General features: G+C 62.7%; 1 protein-coding gene across 1 annotated transcript; it reads right to left on the bottom strand.

Moving 5' to 3' along the window:
* MAU2 (MAU2 sister chromatid cohesion factor) lies at positions 1 to 26,790 on the bottom strand. The gene is made up of 19 exons (XM_062178102.1): positions 26,515 to 26,790; positions 16,742 to 16,759; positions 16,481 to 16,546; positions 15,552 to 15,647; positions 14,340 to 14,434; positions 11,514 to 11,541; positions 11,084 to 11,239; positions 10,008 to 10,154; positions 9,838 to 9,928; positions 9,145 to 9,248; positions 7,371 to 7,448; positions 6,998 to 7,063; positions 5,760 to 5,846; positions 4,855 to 4,904; positions 4,682 to 4,759; positions 4,411 to 4,522; positions 3,276 to 3,366; positions 2,557 to 2,684; positions 1 to 2,304 (listed from the first exon to the last, which is right to left on the bottom strand). The coding sequence occupies exons 1-19, from the start codon at positions 26,788 to 26,790 to the stop codon at positions 2,230 to 2,232; spliced, it is 1,842 nt and encodes a 613-aa protein (XP_062034086.1). The 3' UTR covers positions 1 to 2,229.
* Positions 26,791 to 26,842: the final 52 nt, after the last annotated feature.

A 26,842-nucleotide genomic window follows, 5' to 3' on the forward strand; every position in this document is an offset into this window, starting at 1 on the left:
TCTTGTTAAGTTACTTTACTTTGAATATATATATATATATATATATTTATATATAGGAAATGAAATCCACAAACGAGAAGCTATGTTCTATGGTTACGTCTTTTAAACAACATTCTGTATTTACAAATCTTTGTAAAAAACTTTTCCTGATTAAAAAGCACCAGCTGAGAAGTCACAGGCTGCTGTCACCAAGATGTTACAGACCCTTTGAAAGACAGCAGGCCCAACAGGTGTCCGAGAAAACCTGAACGAGACAGTGCGACCATGCAACCCACCACTTCCTCCACCCGGCCCGTGGACAGGGCCCTCGCCGAGCGCTGGTTACCTGCTCGGAGCTGGCAGCTGCCAGTCTGCCAGGGTAGCCTCCGTCCTGGCTGCCACCACCCCGTCCCGTCCATCTCCTGCAGGGTCCGGAGTTCCTGTCCATTTTCTCCACCCTTGGCCGCAGGACGCTGCGTAAGGTGCCCTCAGGGGCTCGCTGCCGGCCTTCCGTTCCCAGGATGGAACGGGATGCTGGGGGCACCTACTTTGGACTGATGGGAAGGGACTCACGAGAGCTGTGCTGTCGTCAGATGCCATGGGGGCGAGGGGGGTCAAAGCACAGACGCTCACTCGCTCTCACACACACGTGTGGCTTCCAAGGAGCCCGAGTGGAATACCAATACCGAGCACTGAATGTTTTAATTGTAAACGTCAGGTCTCCCCAGCTTTACAGACACGGATCTCGGTGGTCACTAAAAGCCCTTTAACATCAGGACGGATGTTAAAGTGGTGAGGTTCTTACTCCAGCTTTCTACATACAAAATGCCCTAGAAGCAAAGAAAGACTTAAATAAATAGAGACAAACATGATACACAGCGTGACTGCTGCGAACCAGGGCCTGGTGTGGCGCGGGGCGGGGCGGGGGCGGCGCAGGCTCCACGGGGGCGGAGCCAGGCGGCGGCTGCAGCTGGTGAGGAAGACAGGACGGGCACAGCTCGCGGTGGGTGCCACTCTCTCTTTCATCGGCGTCATGGAGAAATGGGTGTTGGCCAAGGGGACGTGGCAGGGACCCAGAGGTGGTGAGTACTCTCAGGACAAGACCCCATCAGCCCACCCTGGCCACGGTCTAGGCAGGGAAGGGGCTGCCAATAGGCTTGCTCGTGGCTAAGGCACACTCGGACCCCAGGGCCCCATGCCGCTGACCTGAGCTGTCCTCGTGGGAGTTGGACGATGACACGGAGAGGCAGGCCTCAAAGCACGAGGGTGACAAGACCGGAAACGGCCACCCATGCCCACCCTGCCAGGCACGATGGCCACCGCCTCACAGCAGGGGCTGCGTGTCCCCGACCTCTGCTGCCACCGCCCCGACGGTCCAAGACAAGAGCGTAAAGCCAAGTGCTGTCCAGTTCAGGAAGAGGCTCCGGCACCGTCCGAGACCTGGCAGGCTCGGCAGGAGGGGGCAGGGCTGCCAGGAAGAAGGCGCCTCCGTTCCAGGTCCGAGGGGCCCTGCGCTCTGTACCCAGCGCTGGGGCTCAGATGTCGGCCAGCAGTCCCTCGGCCCTGCTCACTGTCCCACAGGAGCGACACAACAGGCTGGCGCAAACCCAGGCGTGGGCCCGGCTCTAGCACTGCGGAAGTCCACCACACACGCACGCACACTCACACCGTGCACATGCACACACCGCCGGGAGAAGCGTCCTGTCATGGCGCCCATGTTCGGACGCCAAGTTCCCAGGTCCCCCAGCGGCCTTGACCAGAGGCCCTGCCGTCCAAGACAAACATGCTGGAGAGGAAGGCAAGGCAGGAAGGGCACTGTGTGCTCCGTCCCACACACAGGGTGGAAACCAGTGTCGCGCCTCTGGGTTCTGGAAGTCGCCCGGAGCAGAGGAAACGTGTGGGCTCCTGCCTGCTGGTACCAAGGCCCCGCGATGGAGTGGGAGGGACTCCCGCCCTGGCACACAGGGTGGGGATCAGGCCCAGACACGCTCCCGCGTCCGTGTGGCTCAGTCGTGGCAGCAGGACTGGCAGCTGACGTCCGCTTAAAGGATGGCTCTGCAGTCAGCTCCGAGTCCCACCTGCGAGCCGCAGCACGGGGTCCAGCGGCCGGACGGCAGCTCCAGGGACATCAGGAAGAAGCCTGGGGGCGCCCAGCGAGCTCCGGGCAGCTCAAGTGCTGTCTGGGTGCAAGTCAGGGACACGCAAGGCCCTGCCGAGGCCCTGAGGAGCTGGGGCCCCCCTCCAGGGGCCTCACAGGAGGCTGGCCAGGCTGGTATTGGGTCCATTCTGGGCTTGGAACTGCACGGGGGGCGGGCCGTCCGTCCACTGTGAGGGAGAGCACACAGGGGTGAGGAGTCCGGCCCTGGGAGAGCCCGACAGGCAGCCTCCCGCGTCTGCCGCTCAGCCAGGCCCCTCCACCCCCACACCCAAACCCCAGGCCCCCCGAGGCACCCTGGGCCGCTGCTGGGCAGGGCTGCTTGCGGTTGTCTCCCTCCCAGAGGGGTCCCTGAGGCAGAGCGAGGCTCACGGAGCAGGCCACTCCGGCGCCCTCCCCACCCTTGCGCCCTGTGCCCGTACCGTGATGAGGTTGTGCTCCGGGAGGCTGCAGGCCTCGATGTGGTCCTGCAGCAGCTGCTGGGAGAAGTTCTGGTGCATCTGGGCGGCCTCGTGGGCGTCCATGGCGTTCCCGCAGGCCTTGTTCAGGTCTGGCAGGACACGTGCGTGAGGGGCCCGAGCCCGAAGCTCAGACTCCGGCCCCTGTGAGGGGTTTCTGTGCGCCCGGCCCCTCGCCCACACAGACCCCATCCTGGGGATGAAGGCCCATGGCAGCCCCTCAGCGGCAGACACAGGCTGGGTGGTGAGAACCTGAGGGGGGTGGTCCCTTGTCGACCCCAGGGAACCCCTGGACAGCCTCAGGTACAGAAGTCAGTGGGGCAGGGCACCCAGAGCCCACCACTGCTGCAGTGCCCAGCTCCCTGGCTTCCGGAAACACAGACACCTGGCCCACAGTGCCCTGGTCAGCTTGCCCGAAAGGGGCGCCGAGGCTGAGAACCGGGGCCTACCGGACACCGAGTCCCAGCCTCCGGGGTCGTGGACAGTGAACAGATGCTGCACTGAGCAGACAGCACGCGGGGGCGCCCAGGGCCACTGCCCGCCAATGGGGTCTCCCGGAAGGTACTCCCTGCCCACGTGACAACCAGGCCATGGACAATGCAGGCTGAGCCAGGCTTGGCCAGCGGCCAGGATCTCTGGGAGGGCCAGGCCAAGGTCAGGGGGAGGGCTGGCGGGGGACTCACCTCTCAGCAGGGCTGACGACCACAGCTGCACTGACATGTCTGGGATCTTGCTGGCCAGCTGCATGGCGGGCACCACCATGTTGTTACTCTCCTGTAATTGGGAGCAGCCAAGGGGGGACTGTGGGGCCAGCAGGAGGACAGGATCCCACCGCTGAACACAGGCCAGGCTGTGCCCTCCTACTCCTCCCTCAGAGCCCACCTCGAACGGCCCCCTCTGCAGTATTCCTGGGCCGCCTTGGGAAACACGCACCGCCCTCACTCAGCGCTGCACGTGCCCAGTTACAGGCACTGGAGACAGCGGGTAAGGGCGCCGATGGGAGTGGGGCTCGGGCCCACGACAGAGGACATGCGCCTCTTTCTCCTGTTCCCCAGACTTCTTAACACGTGTGTGTCTTATCTATACTACGAGAAAACTCTCTTTTAAGAAAACAAAGAGGGGACTGGCACTGTGGTACAGCAGTAAGTTACTGTCTGCGGCACCAGCCCCCCATACGGGTGCCAGTTCTAGTCCTGGCTACTCCATCTCCAATCCAGCTCCCTGCTAACACACCTGGGAAAGCAGAAGATGAGCCAAGGGCGTGGGTCCCTGCACCCATGGGTGACCCTGATGAGCTCTCTGCTTCATGCTGGCCCAGCCCAGGGCGTTGCGGCCATCTGGGGAGTGAGCCAGCAGATGAAGGTGTCCTCTCTCTCTCTCTAACTCTGCCTTTTAAATACACACATACATACATCTTAAAACAAAACAAAACAAAGCAAAGGCGAGGTCTTGCAAAACCTGGCGGGAGAGAGCAGCTGGCGGTGCCTCTCTGCCCCTCGCAGCTCTGGACCTCGTGTTCCCGGGGTGCTGACACACAGGATGGGGACCCCTTTCCTGGCCGACAGCACAGGGCAGCCCCTCTGAGCTCTGGGACTCCGCCTGCCCGGCACTGGGCGTCAGCTTGCCCTGTGGTGCAGGCTCCACGGTGCCGAGCTCTGAGGCCGGCCCAGGCCCTTGGAGTCGAGACACCTGTCCTTACTGAGCATCAGGGAGACGCTGGGCTGCCCGCCGGTATCCCCCAGGCTGCCGCCCTGGCCACCTCCTAGCCCTCGGCCCAGCCCAGCAGACGGCAGGGAGGGTCCAGGCCCAGACACTGACCCTGTGGTTCCCCAGGACGTAGAAGATGTGGCCCAGGAGCACGAGCGAGCAGGCCGTGAGGCGGTTCAGGTCCTCGGCGTTGGACATCTTCAGGGTCTCTCGCAGAAATCGCCTGCACGAGGGAACAGGGTGCTGAGGGAACGGGGTGCTGCCGCCTGGGGGACGGCGAGGGAAGGGGGTGCTGCCGCCTGGGGGACGGCTCACAGGGAAGAAGAGGCAGTGGGGCCCGGCTGGGGGCGGGCAGAGGCAGCTGCCTGTGCCCGGCACTCACTTGGCCTCGTTGTAGCGTCCCTGGAAGAAGGAGAAGAGCCCACGCACGTAGAAGGCGGCTGCTCGGAGGCAGTGGGAGCTGGTGGAGCAGAGCAGAGGAGAGGAGAGGAGGGCATCAGAGCGTGGCGCGGGGTCTGAGAGGCAGGTTCAGGGAGGCCGGGCCAGGAAGCTCACCTGACGGGGAAGCTGTGGTCGGGATTGATCCTCTCCAGCAGACTGTACAGCTGTGGGGGAGACCTCAGTCAGCACTGGGCACCGTCATGGCGAGGGTGCCCAGGTGCTGCTAGGCTGATGGGGCCATCCGAGGGAGCCCGCGGGGCTCACCCACAAGGACAGGGCTCAGGAACCACCAGCCCCAGCCCCGGGCTCCTTGACACCTGTGGGACATCCGCTGTCTGGGCTGGACCCGCCTGGTGCATGTGGGGGAGGGCCCGCGTGCCCCGAGCAGGTGAGCCTCTGCATGTCAGGGGAGGGGGGTTGGGGGAGGGTGCAGGCTGCTCCATGAGGCGTGGACAGGAGTGCGACGTGGCTGATGATCCTGGGACCCCCCCGGGCCCTCAGCCGGCACTGCCAATTGCAGCAGTGGGGCTGGGTGTTCTGCTCCCTGCACTGCGGGGACATCTGTGCCACCTGGACCCTGGGAGGTCAGCGCGGTGACGGGGAGGGCAGAGGTGGCCACATCCTGGCCACGGAGTTGGGATCGTGGGAGAAGGGGACTCTTCTCCGAGCCTTGGTGGGGCGCTCACGTGAGGGCAGCTGGCCTATGAGGGAGCCCTGGGCGCTCCCTGGGACTGGAGCACACGGTTCACGCCACAGGTCAGCAGGCTGCAGCTACGGGGTTCGGTCAGGCCTGGCCTGTTTCCCTCAGGGGTGAGGGCCATGTGGCTGGGAGCACGTTTCCCTCCCAGACCGGCCCCCAGCTGTCGCCACCCAACCAGCTCCGGGTCTGCGCCCTGTGTGCCCGCCGCCGAGGGGCAGGCCCCTGGGGTTTGCTAGGATTTGCTGGTGCGCAGGACAGCCCCCACCCCCCAGTAAGACAATCGAGAGAAAGGATACCAAACACGAAGCATGTCACCTACTACCTCTTGATGTCTATTTCCTTCCCGAATATACACACTCGCCAGGTTGGTCACGATGAAGGCCCACAGCTCCTGGTGGTTGGTAAGCTGCAACGGGACACGCGGTGTCGGGATGGCCGGGCACGGCCGCGTCCTACCAGGGCACGTCAGCGACCGAACCCAGGCAAAGGCCGCCGCCCTCATCCCCTCCCCCCGCTGCTGACTCACTAGCAAAGCACATCCACGTCACGGGATGGTTAGTCAACAGAAAGCAAGCCGCCCTGGCCCATTTTCTGCTCGTCTCTCGGGCCTGGGACACCGGAGGCCCTTCCTGCCACCCTAGCACACCGACAGAGGCTCATGCTGTCCTGGGGGGCGGGCCCTCTGTACCAGGGAGCTGGAGCCCACAGGGGCAGGGCACAGGCCACACCAGGACAGGGGATGTAGTGAGTGGTGCAACAGGCCAGAGGCTCTGAGCAGGGGTGGTGGGCCACAGCTCTGCCCACAGGGCTGCCTGTGAGCGGAGTCCATCTGTCCTGAGACACAGCGGGGTGGGCACGCTTGTTGTGGGAGCACAGGGAGCCCCAGGGCCTGTGTGGCTGGCTCCTGGCGGGAGGGAGGGACCTCTTGGGGTACGGGGCCTCGGGCAGCAGCAGCCACTTGTCAGGTGTGAGATGAGGTAGGAGGGCCACGGTGGGGAAGCTGGGGGAGCGGCCACCACGCCAGCTCTTCCTGCTGGGGGTGGGGGGAGGGACAGCAGGCGGGCTCATGGAGCATGGCAGAGGGAGCCCCTGCCCGACAGTCAGAGGGTGCACGTGGCACCACCCCAACAGTTCCACTCGGGGCCTCCCCAGGGCCCCTGGGGAGAAGGTGTCACAGCTGCCTTATCCTGTGAGGACGCTGAAGCCAGGAGCCTGGGGTGTCCACAGTACAGAGCCTCCTCCTGACTCGGCAGGACCCGGCTTCCCCTCTGCCCTCAGAGCACCCGTGGCAAGGTGGGTGCCGTGACCCCAGTCTTCAGCTGCAACGTGAACCTGTCCAGCCTGGGTGGGCTGCTGCAAGAGGTCTCACAGACACGACAGTGGCTGGCCAGGCCGCGGTCCCAGCAAGCGCTGGGTCTGTGTGGCCCCTGGCACGGTGCCTGTCCTGCTGTCTTCAGCCTCACCCCCAGCCGGCCAGGAGTGCCCTTGCCCAGGGCAGGAGGGGCTGACCTAACTCGGCTGCTGTCCTGGTCAGGGCTCATCTCACACTGTACTTACCCGAAGGGCTGTGGTGAACTGGGCTTCTGCGTTGTCCATGCAGTTGACCGAGACACAGTACAGGCCCTGAGAAAAGGTGCTGTCAGCTGGGGTGGGCCCCAGGGGACGTCCGCTGAGGGCTCAGACCACACATGGCTGCACCCGGACCAGCACAGGGGGCTGCACTGGGCCAGTGACCCGATGCAGCAGCAGCAGTCAGCAAGCTTGACTGTTCCTGCCCAAGTAAGCTCGGGACTGGACGAGCTGCTCGTCAGAACACAGCCCACCGAGAACATTCCAGATCCTGCCTGGGGTGGTTACTGGGTCCCACACAGGCAATGTTCCAGATCCTGCCCGGGATGGTGAACGGGCCATCACGACCGCACGCACTCACCAGCAGCGTGTGCAGCTGTGCTGCGTGGTTGGAGAAGAGCCGGGGTGACTGCTGGCACAGCTGGCAGACCTGGGATATCTGGGAGAGACAGAACACCCCCAATGTCACGTGCCCGGCATACGCACAGAGACCCTACAGCTGGCAGGTGTGTCCACTTCTTGCCTACTCCATGTCAGGCCCCAGGTCTAGGTGCCCTGGGCAGCCCTGACCACCCGGTGGACAGAGGGCAGTGACGCTGGCTGTTCCCGCCTCCTCCACCCTGCAGTTCAGGTCCTGACTTTGAAGCACCTTTGCCCTAGCCAAGGACCCCTGACCTGCCCTCTCGGGAAGGAGGGCACAGCGGGGCGAGAGGGGTGGGATTCACGGGCCTGGGGCAGGTGAGGATCTCTGCCAGGGGACCGCACACCCTCAGACACCAAGGACTGTGACCCCTGGGCACGTGACTACTTGGGCAAGGCCTGCTGGTTTCTGCAGCAGTCTCCAGCCACCCCCACACAGGAAACACATCCCAGAGAGGGAGGGGGACAGGCCGTGATGTCCCAGCCATGCCCATGCGGTGAACGCACAGGTTCTGGGGCTGAGCAAACAGCCGGACCGCAGCCACCCGCCCTGAGCGGCGGCCCTACCTCCCGCCCCATAGCGGCCCTACCTCTGCAGTGCTGTGGCCCTACCTCCCACCCCACGTGCCCTACCTCCTGCAGTGCCATGCCCCTACCCCCCGCCCCGCGTGCCCTACCTCCTGCCCCACGGTGCCCCTACCCCCCGCCCCACGTGCCCTACCTCCTGCCCCATGGTGCCCCTACCTCCCGCCCTGTGGCGGCCCTACCCCCTACCCCACGGTGCCCCTACCCCCGCCCCGCGTGCCCTACCTCCTGCCCCGCGTGCCCCTACCTCCTGCAGCGCCATGCCCCTACCTCCTGCAGCGCCATGCCCCTACCTCCCGCCCCGCGTGCCCTACCTCCTGCCCCGCGTGCCCTACCTCCTGCAGCGCCGTGCCCCTACCTCCCGCCCCGCGTGCCCTACCTCCTGCCCCGTGCCCCTACCTCCTGCAGCGCCGTGGCCCTACCCCCCGCCCCGCGTGCCCTACCTCTGCAGCGCCGTGCCCTACCTCCCACCCCGCGTGCCCTACCTCCCGCCCCGTGCCCCTACCTCCTGCAGCGCCGTGGCCCTACCTCCCGCCCCGCGTGCCCTACCTCCTGCAGCGCCGTGGCCCTACCTCCCGCCCCGCGTGCCCTACCTCCCGCCCCGCGTGCCCTACCTCCCGCCCCGCGTGCCCCTACCTCCTGCAGCGCCATGCCTCTACCTCCCGCCCCACGTGCCCCTACCTCCTGCCCCGCGTGCCCTACCTCCTGCAGCGCCGTGGCCCTACCCCCCGCCCCACGTACCCCTACCTCCTGCCGCGCCGTGCCCCTACCTCCCGCCCCGCGTGCCCTACCTCCTGCCGCGCTGTGCCCCTACCTTCCGCCCCATGGCGGCCCTGCCTCCTGCAGCACCGGGCCCCTACCTCCCGCAGCGCCGTGCCCCTACCTCCCGCCCCGCGTACCCCTACTTCCCGCCCTGTGCCGGCCCTACCTCCTGCAGCTCCGTGCCCCTACCTCCTGCAGCGCCGTGCCCCTACCTCCCGCCCCGTGGCGGCCCTACCTCCTGCAGCACCGTGGCCCTACCCCCCGCCCCACGTGCCCTACCTCCTGCCCCACGGTGCCCCTACCCCCCGCCCCGCAGCCCTACCTCCTGCCCCACGGTGCCCCTACCTCCCGCCCTGTGGCGGCCCTACCTCCTGCAGCGCAGTGGCCTTGTGTCCGGTGACGAGCCGGCACATGATGATGTGCTCCAGCAGGATCACTTGGAAGGAGGACAGGATGGGGCTGCAGTCCAGCACTGGGGGCGAGAGTCGGGGTGAGTGTGAGGGGGTGGGGGACGAGGTGTCCTGAAGAGCCCCCCCGCCTCTGGACCACGCCCCTGCTGGCCCTGCCTCCCCCCTCACCAACAGGGGCTGAGAGCGAGAGCTCTGTGCAGCCGTCTGTCACCGATCCTCCCCGGCGCACGCTGAGGGCTCAGTGGCACTGGGACACAGCGCGCTCTGGAACGCTGACGCCGTGACTCATGAGTGACAGGTGTCAAGCAGGAAGGGGAGCCCTGAGGGGGCCCAGCTTCTCACAGCCGGAGACATGCAGCCAGCCAGCACAGGCCTGGCCTTGGGGGAGTCCGAGGCCCCAGGTCCCACGGGACAGATAACACGGCTGAGCATCTGGACATAATCCGAACCCTGGCCCAGGTCCCTGAGGACTGATTTTGGGGACTGGCTTCCCCCTGGGCCCGCGACATCGCATTGGTAATAATCAGCAAAAGCACGCACACCCGTGTCAGCCCGCACGTGGGCGACTGGCAGCTGCCACCTGCAGGTCAGGAGACCGTGGGGCAGGACTGCAAGCTGCCCACCAGGGGGCGCCGTGGCCACGGGACTCACTCTTGAGCTTCTCCAGCTGCATGAGGGCCTTGTCGGTGTACTTTTGCGCCTTCTCGAGGTAGCCAGCCTGCATGGAGTGCATCACGGTCACCTGGCAACAGGACCAGACGCCCGGTCAACGGGGGCCCCTGAGGCCGGCTGCCCTGGCCGCAGGCCCCGCTGGCGCTCACCAGGTAGACGAGCACACACATGTGCTCCTTGGGCAGCCAGTGGAAGAGGTCGGCGGGGTTGCTGGGCAGGATCTCGTCGTCGTGCAGCGTGGAGATGGTCTGGATGCACTGCTGCAGCTGCTTCAGGCACGGCTTCACGCTCTTCACCTGCAGCGGGCGGCACATGCTCCTCAGCACCTGCCAGCTTCTCCCGTCGCCCCCAGCGGCCCAGCCCCTCACCCCTACCTCCCGGAAATGCCCACCTTCTCCCATCCCCAGGAACCCCCGAGCTCTCAAGGCCCGAGGCAGTCAGGTGCGTTATCTGTGCAGCGGCTGCTCGGCTACCACCCAGCGCTGGGCCCACCTGCGACCCTGAGACGGCAGGAGGAGGCTGGGCAGCAGGCAGGTGGTCCTTGGGGGTAGCAAGCGCCCCGCGTGCCAAGGAGTCCTGCAGGTGCTGGGGCTCCCACAAACTGGGTCTTGTGGCCCCATAAGACAGCTCTGTGGCCCCCGGCACCCTGTGAGAGCTGGCAGCGGGGGTCTCATTCCCTGATTGCACAGCTCAGCCTCACAAGCAAGGGAACAGCGGAGGCCGCTTCCAACGAGAGGTCCTCGCTGTGCCCGGTTCCACCTGCAGCCTCCCAGCACAGCACGGAGGCCCTGGGCTGAGGTTATGGGATGGCCACACAACCGTGTACCTGGCACAGAAACACAGTGGCTCTTTGCCCACAGCAGGGTCACAGAGTTCACATGCCAGTCTCTACTCGAACCCCACAGAGCTGTCAACAGTTGGGGGGGGGGGGGTGTGGACAGACAGACAATGCTTGAGCACCTACTGTGTGCCAGGCACCCGCCGGGGCCCTCATGGCTTATTCTCCCAGGTTTCCAGAATGCTCGGAGGCTCCTGCTCACATGTTCGTGCCCAGCTAAATGTGAGGTCAGTTGCTGGGACAGACCCTGTTCTGGGTACACTCTCTGCCAGGGCCAGCACAAACCGCAATGACAGAGCTGACACGGTGGCCTGAGCCCCTGTCCTATGGCACCTGCACCTGCCGACTGCCCACGTGCCAGCAGTCCCCGTGCAAAGGGCTACGCACCTGCCCAGCGTCTAGGTAGTGGGTGACCTGGAGCACCAGGAAGAAGACGCGCAGCGACTCCTTCTGGATGGGGTTCCCCTGCCAGTTCTCGACGATCTGCCCGCACAGGGTCAGCAGCGGGTGGACCTCCTGCAGCTTGCGCTCCATCAGAAGCAGCTGGCGGGGGGAGGGGGGCACAGGCACTGGGCTGCAGGGCGTGCGGGAGCTCCGGTGCACGAGGCTGCCCACTGCCCACCCCAGGGGCAAAGCCACTGCTTCCTAGCACAGATCCCACCTCTCCCCCCAGTCAGGGCACAAGGGCCTCACCGTAGAGGCTGCTCACTTGCCTGCGGGGCCACGCCACGGAGAGCAGGCAGGGGTCTGGGCAGCCCTCATGGGGAGTCAGGCCTCACTTCGAACACACCTGCCACCCTGCCCAGCCTCAACTTACCATCCCCTTGCTGAGCAGGAACAGTGCCCTGGGAAAGAGAAGGGAGTCAGGTCTGGGCAGGTGCAGGGCCTGGGGGCTGGAGGGCAACACTGCGGGGTACCCACCGAGGGGTACCCACCGAGGGTCTCCCGTTTGCATGGCTGCTATACTGTGACCAGAGGCACACAGGGTCCCCTATAGGCTGCCTTCCTGGCCTGGAGACAAGCTGGCGTTCTCACTCACGTCTCAGTTGCACAGACACAGCAGGCAGTGGGCAGGGACGCACAGGGCAGGGGCAGTCTCAGCCCCCAGATGCGCCCCTCACACCTGTTGTGAGCCAAGCCCGAATCCCCACCAGGGTCCCCTCAGGGTGGAGGGGACACACCCAGGGAGGTCAGGCGGCCCGCACTCCTGCCACCACCACTGGAGATGCCCAGCGTCTCCTAACTGTTCTGTGTTGTTGTTTTAAATTTTCAGTGTATTTGAGAGGCAGAGACAGACAGACAATAGGAGAGACATCTCCCATGCACTGGTTCACCCTACAAATGCCCACAACAGCTGAGGTCGGGCCAGGGTGAACCAGGAGCCCAGACTGCAATCCTGGTCTCCCATGGTGGCAGCGGCCCACGTACTCAGGTCATCGTCACCTGCTGCCTCACAGGCTGCCCAGCAGGGTCGCCACGCTGTCACACAGCGCACACAGTAGCTTGTAAGCCCTAAGCCCCGTCAGGCTCTGAGCCGGGGACCTGCAGGAACTGTCTCCTGGCAGAACCTACCAGTTTCCTCAGCACAGAGGTGACAACACCAGGCTGCCGGCCCATGTGGCCTAGGCAGCACTCACGGGGAGGAGGCCGTGGCTGGGTGTCCTTGCGAGAGCTGTCTCAAGGCTCCCACGGAGCCTGGTGTCCTAGTGGACTGCTGTGCCCCCACAGACCCAGTGACAGCTGACACACTGGGAACAGGGAAGGCCTGGAACAAAGGACCACTGGACCAGATTGTATGACGGCCGCCATCGCGGGCAGGGTGGCCAAGCAGGCTCCAAACCCCCCCTTGCTCCCCCAACAGGTGTTCTAGGGACGGGAACGGCCTCGGGGGAGCTGCAGGGAACCTCCTCCCCAACAACCTGCAAGGGCTTAGAAGGCAGCCTTGGAACAGAGCTGGCATCATTTGTCCTGACCACCCCAGGGGACAAGTTCTCACGGACAGGGGCTCAGGGCAGGAAGGCCCTGTGTGCGAACTCTCCAGAACCCCAACACACACACACACAGTTAAAGTACTGCTGTGGGGCCGGCACTGTGGTACAGGGGGTGAAGCCGCCGCCTGTGGTGCCGGCATCCCATATGGGCTCAGGTTCGAGTCCCAGTTGCTCCACTTCCCATCCAGCTCTCTGCTATGGCCTGGAAAGCAGTGGAAGATGGCCCAAGTGCTTGGGCTCCTGCACCCACATAGGAGACCAGATAAAGCTCCTGGCTTTGGTCTGGCTCAGCCCTAGCTGTCATGGCTGTTTGGGGATGAAGCAACGGATGGCAGGTCTTTCTGTCTATCTGCCTATCGCAGCGGCCATTGGAGGGTGAACCAACGGCAAAAAGGAAGACCTTTCTCTCTGTCTCCCTCTACTGTCCACTCTGCCTGTCAAAAAAAAAAAAAAAAAGAAAAAAGAAAACAAACCGCACTGCTACTGAGGGGATGCTTCTACAGGGGGGAAAGGAGACGGAGAGGAACCTGTCACAGAAGCTGCACAAGGAGCACTGGTGGCCTCTGACCCCAGCCCCCACGCCCACAGCCCGAGCAGCTTCCTGTACCCCTCTCTCAGACGCCAGCTTACGCTGCCTCCCTCGTGTTCTGCTTCCACAAGCTCCTGGCCACCCCTGAGCAGGGGGACACTCAGGTGCCCTACAGTTGGTGTGCACCCCACACGGCTGAGCGGGCCACCCTGCCACAAGAGACAGTGGCCAAGCAGCTCGGAGCACTTTTGATCTCGAGAGGCCCCGGAAACATGAAGCGCCGAGCCTACTGAGACGCCGGCTGCCCCCATCTCTCCCATGCTTTAACCTGCAGGTCCCTTCCTGTGCACCTGGGCGGCCACCGTGCTCTGGTGAAACGCCTTTCTTCTCAAATGGACTTATTTGAAAGGTAGAGAGAGCTTCTCCATCTACCGGTTCACTCCCCAAAGGCTCACAGTAGCTGGGGTAGGGCTGGGCCAGGCTGAAGCTAGGAGCCAAGAACTCAATCTAATTCTCTCACGTGGGCGGCAGGGATCCGTCTAGTTGAGCCATCGTCGCTGGCTCCCAGGGTGTGCATTAACAGGAAGCTGGAGTGGTTTGTTTTTTTTGTTTTTTGTTTTTTTTTGACAGGCAGAGTTAGTGAGAGAGAGAGAGAGAAAGGTCTTCCTTCCGTTGGTTCACCCCCCAAATGGCTGCTATGGCCAGCGCGCAGCACCAATCTGAAACCAGGAGCCAGGTGCTTCCTCCTGGTCTCCCGTGCGGGTGCGGGGCCCAAGGACTTTGGCCATCCTCCACTGCACTCCCTGGCCACAGCAGAGAGCTGGACTGGAAGAGGGGCAGCCGGGACAGAACCGGTGCCCCAACTGGGACTAGAACCCAGGGTGCTGGCACCACAGGTGGAGGATTAGCCTAGTGAGCCGCGGCGCCGGCCAGGAAGCTGGAGTTGGAAGTGGAGCCAGGACTTGAACCCACCAGGCACTCTCATAAGGAGTGTGGGCATCCTAGTCGGTGTCTTAACTGTTGTGCCAAACGCGCACCTGAAACACCTTTCTGTTAGGGTCCTGAGTTAGGACGGCCAAGCTCCTGTGATAGCGAGCGGGAGCGGGGAGGGGCGGGCGCCTACCGTGTGTACTCGGATCCCACCACCCGGGCATACTCGGCGCCCACGCCCAGCAGGTCGCAGGCTGACACCAGGTCCTTTTCGAGCGTGTGCAGTTGCTGAAAACGAGAGAGCAATGACCTTCGCTACCAAACCCATCTGACTCACGGTGCCCGCCTGACTGCTGGGTCAGCACGTTCGACGGAACCACCCTGCCCCGGCATTAGCTCCGACGTCCACCATGTCACCCACGGCAAACACCATCTAAACCCCAAGGGGCGCAGGACCAGTGAGTGCTCACAGGCACAGACCCGGAGTCTGAGTGCTTCCTGGGTGGCCTTGGCAGGGGCTCAGCCACTTGGGGCACCCCAGGGTGCTCTAGTGTGGGAGACTGCCTTCAGGCTAAGCGTCTAGAGGAGTTTCAAAGCCCAAAGCCTTAACAGGCTGAAAGGGACATCTGTCCCAGCCCGACCCCAGCAGGGACACCGGCAGGGCCTTGTTTGAGAGCTCAGGCTCTGGGGCACACACACAGGACACCCCACTCTGTGACCTAGGGCAGGCGACTCACGGCCTGGCCAGCTTCCCTGCCTGTCGACGGGCACAGCGTGGCGGGGAAGACTGATGGAGACAGCACGTGCGGTAGGGTCTCCGCGGGAAGGGCACCAGGGGCTGGGCAAGCTCTTCCCACTGGGGGGCGCCCTCAGCACACCCTCTGGGGATGAAGGGCTGCCCTCGGCGGGCACCCAGGCTGGCTCGGAACAGGAGGCTGGCCAAGAAAGGGGTGTTGGGGTGCCCCTTACGGGCAGAGCCTAGACCGAAAGGGGCTCTACACAGTAGAGTCAGGACAGCACCTGCGTCTGGGGAGCTAAGAGGAAGCAGAGGGGAGACTGGACAAGGCCCAAGGTGAGGCTGTGTCCCAGTAGCCCCCAACAGTGGGGCTCTGGGAGCCAGGCTTAATGTGGGCATTCGCCACCGGATGGGCAGCCCCCCGGGATCTCAGCACAGCCCTTAGGAAACACAGTGGGCCTCTGGCAGAAAACACTCCCGATTCCAGTTGAGCGCAGGCCGAGGGGGCTGCCAGGTGGGAGAACTCGATGACACACGAGGAGCAGCCCTGGGGAGAGGGACACCCCACCCGATCACCCGCGTCACAGGGCCCCGGGTGCTGCTGAGAGCAAGGCCTAGTCTGGAGTCTGGGGGTGGCAGTGGGGTGCAGGCGCCCCGCGCGGCACTCACGGCGAGCTGGAAGAGCAGGCGGCAGTGCCAGTACGGGGTCTGCTGGGAGATCTGGATCGCCTTCCGCAGCAGCGGCTTGGCTGCGTCGACAGAATTCTGAAAGTCAAGTTTGGGAGGAAAAAAAAGCAACAAGATGAGGGGGCAATCGAGCTGGGCGCCTCCCGCAGCAGCTGCAGGGCCAGAGGGCTGCTCCCGCTCCTGCTCCACAAGGCCTTTTCTGGGGCTGCCAAGTTACATTATTAACAGAAAAAAAAAAAAGAAAAAAGAAAAAAGGAAAGAAGAAGATATTCATTGGACTCATTGGCTGGGAAGCTTCTGCACCACTCTTAAAATAACTTCCCATCTGACTAAGCTGAAAGTAGCTCCAGTCCAAACCCCGGACAGAGAGGGACGGCAGTGCCCGCCCCACAGTCTGTGCCTGGCCCGCGGTCCAAGCGCGCAGGCCCTGTGGTGCAGCCGCCTGGCAAGACAGCACCTGGAAGTGGGGGTGCAAACTCACAAGTGAAGTGTGGAACAGCTTACGAAGGCAGGCTCCGTGGCCTGTTAGACCAGGAACCGAGGGACCGCATTGGCACTGGGATGCACAGGCTCCGTGGCCTGTTAGACCAGGAACCGAGGGACCGCGTCGGCACTGGGATGCACAGGCTCGTTTCCTGTGAGCACCCCCTAAACGCCAACTCACACAGCGTGTGCGTGCTCTTGACACCTCGCCTTCTGCAGAGGTGAGTTAGAGTACTGGGGAGATGCAGACGCAAGGCCACTGGACACAGGGACTCAAGTATCCAGATTCGGGTGCCTGCCAGGGGTAGGCAATCTCCCCACCCCCACCCCAAGGGCTGCCTGCACCTTGAAGCGTCAGAGGCCAGGCAGGACCCAGCCCCTGCGCGCCCCATCTGCCGCCGCACCTCGCGACAGGGAGCCCCTCTTACCTCCTGACAGTACAGCTCCGACAACAGACTGGCTGCTTCAAACTTCACATCTTCAAACTGTGGGATCTGGAGACACCCAGTTAAGGGCCACTTAAAAGAGCCATGGGCCGGTCAGGTGGGGTGCAAACGGAGCGCGGAGCAGACAGAACTTCCAGGGAGAAGCTGCTGGCCCGGGGGCACTGAGGCAGCCAAGGGCCCAGATGAGGATGCCCCGTTTTTAACACATTCCTTAAAGGGACAGCACCAACAGGAAAAGGATACTTGCTGCGATATCAGCCACTGAAGAGAGAAAGAAAACAGAATTAATCCCCAGGAAGCACCTGGCACCTGGCTGCTGGCTCACTGCGGGGGTAAGGGATGTGGCACTACCAAAGGCCGCCGGGTAAGGGTGGGAGCAGGAATGGTGCGCACAGAGCAGGCGGCCATGCCTGGGGACGGGCGGACAGAGGAGAGGCTGGCGGTGGGGCCTGCACGGCCCCCGCACGGCGCCCACTGCAGTGAGCAGGGCTGCCCAGCCCAGCGCAACAGAACCGCTTAGACCCAGAGAGCGGGTCTCAGATGTCAGTCCCTCCTGAAGACGGGGTTTAAAGGTGCCTGGAAGTCAGCAAGGTCGGCCTCCCAGAGCGGAGGGCGTGTCCCAGGAAGGGCCAGTGTGGGCAGGCGCCGAGCGGGGGCAGCCAGGATGATCCCGAGCTCAAGTGCCAAGAACCAGCACAGACAGCAACAGCCCTGGAGCGTGGGGACCGCCGTGCCCAGGGCACCAACCCCGGCAGGCTCCTGGGCTCGTCCCTTAGACCACACCTACACTAGGGACCTGCACACCTGCCTGTCCACCAACATCCACGGGAAACTGACGCCAGCCTGGGGGATCTGGGCCTGAAGACCTGACCTCGCTGCCCGGTGGAGCAGCACAGGACGGGAGGTGGCACCCGGAGCCGAGAGCACAGAAAGCCAGAGAGGGCTCCCCGGGGACGGAGGGGGGGGGGCAGAGGAAAGCCCAGGGAAGAGGCACGGTGTGCCAGGGAGTGGACTGGGAGGCCTGGCGGCCTTGTGGGGCAGTGATGGCATGGCTGGGTCAGAGGGCCCGGCACCTCCCCTGGAAGGTGGAAACGGAAGCACCTATTCACACCGGAGTTCAGAACCACCCTGGAGGCAGCAAAGGGAACGCAGAGGGAGGGAGCAGAGAGCGAGGCCCGTGGGGAAAGACAGTGCTGCACTTCACACCAACTGCCTGCAAGACTCAGCTGGGCCAGGAGGGGGCGCTGCGGCGACAGGCAGAGTCAGAGGCGGGGTCAGCCTGATGCACCGCCTTCAGTGCCCGCCCACAGCCTGGTTCTATCATGGCGTCACCACGGAGCCCTCCGGGGAGAGTCCTGGGTGGACAAGAGGCAGTGGGCTGTGTAATCCTTGCACCCACAGATGATTCCAAGTCAGGCCTGGCCGTGTATCGGTCTGGTACCACAAGTGACCCTGTTTGTGCATCACTGCACCCCAGAAGAGGTGACCTCCCTCCCCACACACACCCCATTTGGGAGGAGAAACTTTTTTTAAAAGAAGTTATTTTTGAGGTCAGTGTTGTAGTTTAGCAGGTAAAGGTGCCTCCGGTGATGCCGGCATCCCACATGGGCACTGGTTCGAGTCCCAGCAGCTCCAGTTCCTGTCTAGCTCCCTGCTAATGGCCTGGGAAAGCAGAGGAAAATGGCCCGAGTGCTTGGACCCCTGCACCCATGTGTGAGACCTGAAGGAGGCTGCTGGCTTCTGCCTGGCCCGGCCCCAGCCACCGCGGCCAACTGGAGAATGAACCAGCAAATGGAAGAGCTCTCTCTCTTTCAAATAAATGTTTTAAAAACAATTTATCAAGAGCCGGCGCTGTAGCGCAGAGGGTTAACGCCCTGGCCGGAAGCCCTGGAATCCCATAGGGACGCTGGTTCTAGTCATGGCTTCTCCACTTCCGATTCAGCTCTCTGCTATGGCCTGGGAAAGCAGTGGAAGATGGCCCAAGTCCTTGGGCCCCTGCACCCGTGTGGGAGACCCAGAAGAAGCTCCTGGCTTCGAATCGGTGCAGCTCCAGCCGTTGTGGTCAATTCGGGGGTAAACTATCGAATGGAAGACCTCTCTTTCTCTCTCTCTCTGCCTCTTCTCTCTGCGTAACTCTGACTTTCATATGAATAAATAAATCTTTAAAAAAATAATTTATCTTCATTTCACTTGAAAGGCAGAGAGAACTGAGAGATTCCATCTGCTGGTTTACTCCCCAAATGCCCACGATAGCTAGGACTGGGCCAGGCCACAGCCAGGAGCCAAGGACTCCATTTGGGTCTTCCAGAGGAGTGGCAGGGGCCCGAGTACTTGAGCCACCATCTGTTGCCTCCCAAGGTGTGCTGTGAGCTGGGAGCAGTATCACAAGTGGAGCAGCTGGGACTAGAACCACTCTGAGATAGGGGGATCCAGGTGGCACCGAACGCCTGCCCTGGCAGCTCTCCATTCAGGTCTGTGCTGAGATGCTCTCCCACTGCCCAAGCCCTGCCCTGAGCCCACTGGAAGGATGGCCTGCACAAGCCTGAGAACACAGTTGGGGTGGGGTGGGGAGCCCCACTGCACCCACTCTACAAAGCCTTGGCCTGTGCGGCCCAGCTCAGGCCTGGGTGTGCCTACCAATGTTTCCGCACGGCAATGCGTCTCTTAAGAATAAATTTCTATTTATTTATCTTCATTTATTTGAAAGACACCAGAGACAGAGACAGAGACAGTCCACCTGTTAGGCCACAATTGCCTGCGACAGCCAGGGCTGGGGTGGAGCTGTGAATCCAATCCAGGTCTCCCATGTGGGTGGCAGGGCCTGAACCACTGAGCCGTCACTGCTGCCTCCCAGGGTCTGCAGGAGCAGGGAGCTGGAATCCAGGGGAAGCCAGAATGCAACCCAGGCACGGCAATGTGGGACTGTGGGCAGCCCAACCTGTGTCTTCCCTCTGAGCCAGACGCGTCTGCTAACGGTCACTTCCCTCTCTGCCACTCGCTGTCTCCAACAGGGAGAGAGAACCCATTCCCCTAGGGATGGAGCCCCCAGACACCAGCAGGGGTCTGAGAAGTTACTTGCTGAAGGCAGAAGGCTTTGTGCGCCACAGTGGCTGTCGGGGGCGCAGGCTGGAGGCAGGGGCCTGGGTCCCACGATGAGAGCTGGAAACGTGTCAAGTCTTGTGACAACTGGGTCCCCGTGGCTGAGAACAGCCAATTCCCAGGGTCCATGCCTGCCACTGTTCTCTCCACTTTAAATACACCTGTGTGACACGTGACCACCCTAAGAAAGCCATTAGTGGATTTTCGTCACTGAGCCCGGTCACAGAGGACAAAGACAGCTACAGCATCATTAGGCAACATAACCCCACGGGACCGCTGCACATGTGACCCGGCACCGACCAAAACGTCACGACACGGCACAGGATAAACAAAGGACATCGGAGAAGGCCCCCAGTGCTATGTCCCCAGTGCCTGCAGCAAGGCCAACACATAGCGGGTGCTCCAGAAACATGTCACAGGAGCTACGGCTTCATCAGAACACTCAGATAATCAACTGAGGGCTTACGCTCAGCTGGCACCACTGGGCAACGCAGGCTTTATCTTTTTTTTTTTTTTTTTAAAGATTTACTTTTTATTTGAAAGGCAGAGTTTTACACACACACACACCCCCAGTAAGAAGATCTTCCATCTGCTGGTTCATTCCCCAAATGGCCACAATGGCTGGAGCTGGGCCTATCTCAAGCCAGGAGATTCTTCTGGGTCTTCCACACAAGTGCAGGGGCCCAAGCGATTGGGCCATCTTCCACTGCTTTTCCAGGCCACCAGCAGGGAGCTGGATCAGAACTGGAGCAGCTGAGACTCGAACTGGTGCCTATATGGGATGCCGGCACCACAGATGCCAGCCCCAGTGAAGCCTTTTGTATGCGCACACGGTCACATGACTGGGGCCTATGCCTCTCAGACACAAAGCGCTACTTCTGAGAGGTAGAGAGAGCGGGAGAGCGCTCTCACTCTCATCTGCAGGTTCACTGCCCAGATGCCAGCGATGGCCAGGGCTGGGTGAGGCCAAGGCTGGGAGCCAGGAACTCAGCCCAGGTCTCCTATGTGGGTGCCAGGGACCCAGCGACCTGCGTTATCACTGCTCCCCGGCAGGGAGCTAGCATTAGGAGCCAGGAATTGAATCCAAGCACTCCAATGTAGGGCCTGCATGTATAACTGCTCGGCTAAATGCCTGCCCAGAAATTAAGGTTTCACGAACCATCAAAACGTACGCAGGAATAGCTGCTGGGATGGAGGCGCAGCACCCAGGCCTGCGCTGCCTTACTCCCTCCTGCCGCCTGATGTGGACAGCGTGTCCTCCAGCAGGCACCTGAGGGTGGGCACCACTCAGGCGGGGGTGGGTTTGCTGAGGGCCAGCGCAGCGCCTGGGGTAGCGAAGGTGCCGCCGATGGTCCAGTGATTCCCAGGCAGAACTGGGGGTGGGGGGCAGGGGTGAGCTGGCAGAACTGACACTTCCTAGATGGAATGCCCCCCACCCTCGCCGCCAAGTCAGAGGTGACAGAGGAAGCCCAGGCCACTGTGCTATGAAGACCCACTGCAGCTCCTGCCCACGCTCCTGCCGCCAGCTGATAGGGCAGGGGTCAGCAGCCACGGTGGTGACCCTGGAGCTAAGCGCTGCTCCAGCTGTGCCTGACCCCGCTGGGCCTTAAGGAGGGAGGAGGAGGCACCTACTCATGTGCTAAGGAAAGCAAACCATGGGCTCGCGGGCTAATCCAGCCCGCAGAATGAACGAGTATCCGACTGGTACAGTCGAAGGGGATGCTTTCAGAAGAGCAAAGCTGTCATTACAAAGCAGGGCTGGGGCTGGGGCTGGGGCTGGGGGGAGCGCCTGGTTCAGTTTCACACCCGGCTCTGTTCCCGACTCCAGCTTCCTGCTAATGGCAGACGGCAGGGGGCGGCAGTGACGGCTCAAGTCCTTGAGTCCTTGTCACCCTCGCAGGAGACCGGGCGGCCAGCTTCAGCCCCTGGGGGAGGGGACCAGCAGATGGAAGAGCACAGCCCCCCTCTTCCCTGTCCGTCTGTGTCTCTGCCTCTCAGACAAGGAAGACTCCTGCCCAAAGAACAGCTGTGTGGGCTGTGGGCAGCAGCAACGCGTTCTAGAGCTGTGGACCTCACATAGGGAAACCAGAGAACGGTGACGCGCTGTGCCAGGGTAAGAGGGCTACGTGGTCAGAAGTACGAGAGCTCACGGAGACTGACAGGCGTTCCCGCTCCCGACTCCTCAGCACCGGGCCAATGGCCGACACAGATGTGCTCTGAAAGACAGGTGTGCAACAGGACAAAAGTCACAGGGCTGAAAGACAGAGGAGACGAGGAATCCACACAGGAACAGGCGGGCGGGCAGCAAGAGGCACGATGACAGCAGGAACGCGAAAGAGGAGGAGATTTCAGAAAGGCCATGAGAAAATGAAGTATGAACGGAATCGAAACGAAAAGTAAATTCTGCTGCTAACGATCTTGAAACCCAGACAGTTTTCCCATAATGCACACCGTTCACAAACTTTTTGAAGATCCACTGTATGCAGAGATTGCAAATTTTTTAAAAAATTTTATTTATTTAAGAGGTAGAGTTACAGACAGTGAGAGGGAAAGACTCCCCAAACGGCTACAACAGCCAGAGCTGGGCTGATCTGAAGCCAGGAGCTGCTTCTGGGTCTCCCACGCGGGTGCAGGGGCCCAAGGACCTGGGCCACTTTCCATTGCTTTCCCAGGCCACAGCAGGGAGCTGGATCAGAAGTAGAGCAGCTGGGACTTGAACCGAACCGGTGTCCATGTGGGATGCCAGCGCTGCAGGCGGCGGATTAACCTACTGCGCCACAGTGCTGGCCCCTGCAAATGTTTTTTGCATTAAAATCGAAGTCCATTTTAATGCTATTTTCCAAGAGCTTTCTGAAGCCCCCTTGTGCGGACAAAGAAACAGTCCGACAGAATCTGCAAGAAACGGCTGCGAATTCTCTGCACGAGATCGCTGAGCGAAAGCGCTGCCCCCTCACCATGAGCTGTTTATTCAGGGAGCCCCACCGCGGCCAGTGTCCGGACGGCGCACCCACATCGCTGCAGGAACCACTCAAAGAGGGCAGGCTTTCGGGCCAAGTGTCCAGGACGCCTGCGCAGGCAGGTACCATTGGGAGAGCAACGGCTGCGGCCACAGATCTGGTGCTGGGGGGAGCCGGCGACCGGCCACTCCCCCCATCGATTCCCCGACCCGGCCCCCGACTCCGGCTTCCTGCCCGGCAAACCCTGTGTCCGAGGCAGCAGCGAGGGCTCGAGCAACCGGGTTCCTGTGGGAGACCAGGTTATGCTCCGAGCTCCGGGTTCCAGCTCCAGCTGCGGCCCAGTCCCCGATGCTGCAAGCCTGTGGGGACGTGAACAGGCAGAGGAGAGCTCTGTTTCTGCCGTGGAAAAGGAGACACACGCCCCTCCCCGTGTGTCCCATGATGGGGACACTTAACAGGTGAGTCTTCCAAAGGTCGAAAGCTTGATGACCTCTTCTAAAGCTACCAGGCGCAGCTGAGACAGGACCTGGCTTACACAGAATGTGACTACTACGGTGAGGGTCTCTCAGAGGGAGAACAAAAGATGACAAAACAAGAGGGAAGCTGAGCGCGCAGTGGGACCCCAGGGGCTGCCTGGACCCAGACAGCACTGAAGCCCGCGTGGGCCATGTTTCCTCCTGCCCACGTGTACCTGTGATACCGCTGAACGCACCCATGGGCACAGGAGAGGCATTAGGAAAACACAAGTCACTGACAACACACTCTAACAACAGGTGGGCACTGTGCACTCCTGCTGTGGCCACCTGAGCTGACGCGCAGCCCACGTGCCGAGATGAAGCGAGACTCGCGTCGTCATGCGTGTGTGGCCACTACCGAGGGCTGGCATGGAAGCTCCGCGAGACCGTGACCCCGACAGCCGACCTGACCCCCGAGGTAGCTGCGTGGTGACCGGCAGGCAGGAACACGCCTGACAGAGGGGGGCGTCACATCGCCGCAAAGGAGCAGGCTGGCAGATCTCAGTATCCTACTCGGAAAGGCGTGCGGTTTAAAACCTACACATGTTCCCGTTTGCCATATTCCAGAGAGCCTGCTTTTTTGTTTTTGTTTTTACTCTGGGTTCCCCCCTGCAAGGAGACGGGAAGCTCTTCAGGACCAGCACTCGGCGCTGGAGTCATCACTGAGCGACTCCGGGGAGGAAAGACCAAATGCCCGCAGCCGAGTTCTAAGGAAAATGAGCACCAACAGCGGAGATGCTTGAAGAAGCAAGCCGGCGTCGCGACACTAAAGGAGCCCGCAAGTGACCGCCGTGGCCGCCGGAGGGAACCAGGCCAGGGCGGAGGGAACCAGGCCAGGGCGGCTGAGAGTCCGGTAAGTCCCCAGCGGGGGGCGACTGGCAGAGAAAAGGACCCCCCAAGATTAAGCGCTCCACTAAACAGCGTGAGGGCACTTCACAAAGACAGGCTGAGGGCCGGCGCCTTGGCTTAACAGGCTAATCCTCCGCCTGTGGCACCGGCACACCGGGTTCTAGTCCCGGTCGGGGAGCCGGATTCTGTCCCGGTTGCCCCTCTTCCAGGCCAGCTCTCTGCTGTGGCCCGGGAAGGCAGTGGAGGATGGCCCAAGTCCTTGGTCCCTGCACCCCATGGGAGACCAGGAGAGGCACCTGGCTCCTGCCTTCGGATCAGCGCGGTGCGCCGGCCGCAGCGCGGCAGCCATTGGAGAGTGAACCAACGGCAAAGGAAGACCTTTCTCTCTGTCTCTGTCACTGTCCACTCTGCCTGTCAAAAAAAAAAAAAAAAAAAAAAAAAGACGGGCTGAAAGGATGGGTCCAAGAGCCCAGGGGCTAGGAGAGCGCTTCCAGGCACGACTGCCCCCCTGGACAGGGCCGAGTGGGCCAAGTGCGACACACAACGACCATTCGCCACCACTGCCAACAGGTGCACAGCCCCAGGGGGCACGGGGAGTGAGGTGCTCCCAGCCTCCCGTGCTCCTGCTCCACTGGCTGTCAGCTGTGCCCGGGAGAGACCCCCAGGAGCTTTGGGCCAGGAGCTGGCGCCCTGCGGGGTTCTCGGGCCTGCGCCCAAGGCACTCCTGCTGACACACTTCCTCACGGCCCACGCCCCAGTGGGCGCATCCCTCCTCCCCGGCCCGTGGTTCCCACGCTCTCACAAGAACCTCACTTTCACCACACAGCGTCCCATCTCCCTCACGTAATGCAGGCTCCCCTGGCCAGGGACTGCTTCAGTCATGGCTCTGCCCAGACCGAGACCCGGGCGTGGCTCCGGTGTGGCTGGAACAAATATCAGGATGAAGGAAGGAAACATCACCCAACGCGGAATCGGGTATGTTGTCTCGGCTGGGAAGCCTGGGTCCGAGCTCAGCTTTGTCAATTACTTGCTGTGTAGCCTTGGACAAATCACGTCACCCTGCAGCGAGGGTGTAGATCAAGTCCCCTTCCACAGGGGCCGGCGGGGCAGTGCTGGCATCCCATACTGCTTCCAGTCCCGGCTGCCCCTCTTCCCATCCAGCTCTCTGCTGTGGTCTAGGAAAGCAGTGGACGATGGCCCAAGTGCTTGGGCCCCTGCACCTGGAAGCAGCTCCTGGCTCCAGACTGGTGCAGCTCCGGCCGTTGTGGCCAATTGGGGAGTGAACCAGTGCATGGAAAACCTCTCTCTATCTGCCTCTATTAACTGCCTTTTTTTTTTTTTTTTTGACAGGCAGAGTTAGACAGTGAGAGAGACAGAGAGAAAGGTCTTCCTTCAGCCTCCAATGGCCACCGCGGCCGGCGCACCACGCTGATCCGAAGCCAGGAGCCAGGTGCTTCTCCTGGTCTCCCATGGGGTGCAGGGCCCAAGCACCTGGGCCATCCTCCACTGCCTTCCCGGGCCACAGCAGAGAGCTGGCCTGGAAGAGGGGCAACCGGGACAGAATCCGGCGCCCATATGGGATGCCGGCGCCACAGGTGGGGGATTAACCAAGTGAGCCACGGCGCCGGCCCCTACTCTGTCTTTCAAATAAATACATTTATTAAAAATAAAGACCTGAGGGTGGGTTCCAGTTTCCCCTAGAGCACTAAAGCTGACCTCACTCCAGTCTCTCCTTGGATCAGGACAGCGCTGCGGGAAGGCGGCTGTTTGACCCAGGAATGAAGCCACTGCTGGGGATGCCTGCGGCCCACACCGGGCGCCTGGATGCGAGCCCTGGCCAACTTCCAGCGCGTGCAGCCTCGGACAGGCAGCCGGCTTGGGCCCCTGCACCCACGTGGGCGCCCCAGAGGGAGCTCCTGGCCCAGCCCCAGCTGCCGTGGACATTTGGGGGGCGAACCCTGAGTGGGAGGCTCTTTCTGCCTTCTCGCCTTTCAAATAAATCAAACGTTGGGGAGGGGGAACAGCAAAATAAAAAACGCCAAGTTCCTCCCCCAGGAGCGGCCTGACAGCTACTTTCCCACGCCCCCCACCTGTCAAGCTGGGCAGGGACGCGGCGAGCGAGGCAGCGGTGCCCAGAACGGAGGCCGGAGACCCCTTCGCGCTGGGCCACTCGGCCTGCAACCCAGAGACCCCTCCCGATCCGCACCTCCGCGGGCCGGCGGGGACCGCACTTCCGGGTCCGGGGAGGGCGGGTCCCCTCCGACTTCGCACTGGCCCGGGGGTGCCCGGTCTGCCCCGAGTCCCGCCCGCAGGCGGAGGCGCTCCGGGGCCCGAGCCCTCCGGGTGTGCCCCAGAGGCCGCTGGGCGGGGGTCCCCATCGCCACCGAGGGGACACCTGACGCTCCGGGCACCCTCGGGCCGCCTCGGGACGAGCGCTCCCGGAGCCCTGGCTGTCGCCAGGAGCGGGAGACGGCGTGGGGGCGCAAGCGCCCTCGAAGTCCGGCGGCTTCGGGGTCCCGCTGACCTGGCCCGCCCGCCCGCCGGGGTCCCGCCCGGGAGCTCGCGCCTCCGCCCTCGCGGCCCGGCCCGCGCTCACCGCCTTCTCCAGGTGGCTGCGCGCCTGCTCGCTGTTCTTGGTGTGGTGATAGAGCACCGAGCCGAGCTGCAGGTGTGTGCGGGCCTCGATGCGCTGCGGCGGCTTGAAGGGGAACACGGCCTGCAGGCAGTGCACGCACAGGCGGATCTTCGGCGGGCTGGAAGTGCGGAAGTGCTCGGCGAAGCCCAACAGTGCCAGGTACCACGACTCGGCCGCTTCGGCCTGGGCTGCCTGCGCCGCCGCCGCCTGCGCCGCCGCCGCCGCCTGCGCCGCCATTTTGGCCTCCACAACAACAAGCCGCCGCCACAGGGAGGCGGAAGCAGGCGCG

The sequence above is a fragment of the Lepus europaeus genome, chromosome 20 (assembly GCF_033115175.1).
Source record: "Lepus europaeus isolate LE1 chromosome 20, mLepTim1.pri, whole genome shotgun sequence".
NCBI lineage: Eukaryota > Metazoa > Chordata > Mammalia > Lagomorpha > Leporidae > Lepus > Lepus europaeus.

Excerpts from the sequence above, each read along its gene's own strand:
- MAU2 (XM_062178102.1), bottom strand. The coding sequence starts at position 26,790 with ATGGCGGCGCAGGCGGCGGCGGCGGCGCAGGCGGCGGCGGCGCAGGCA. Across the intron at positions 4,760-4,854 it reads GACCACAGCTTCCCCGTCAG|CTCCCACTGCCTCCGAGCAG; the intron begins GTGAGCTTCCTG and ends CTGCTCCACCAG. Across the intron at positions 2,305-2,556 it reads CGGAGCACAACCTCATCACG|TGGACGGACGGCCCGCCCCC; the intron begins GTACGGGCACAG and ends TCTCCCTCACAG.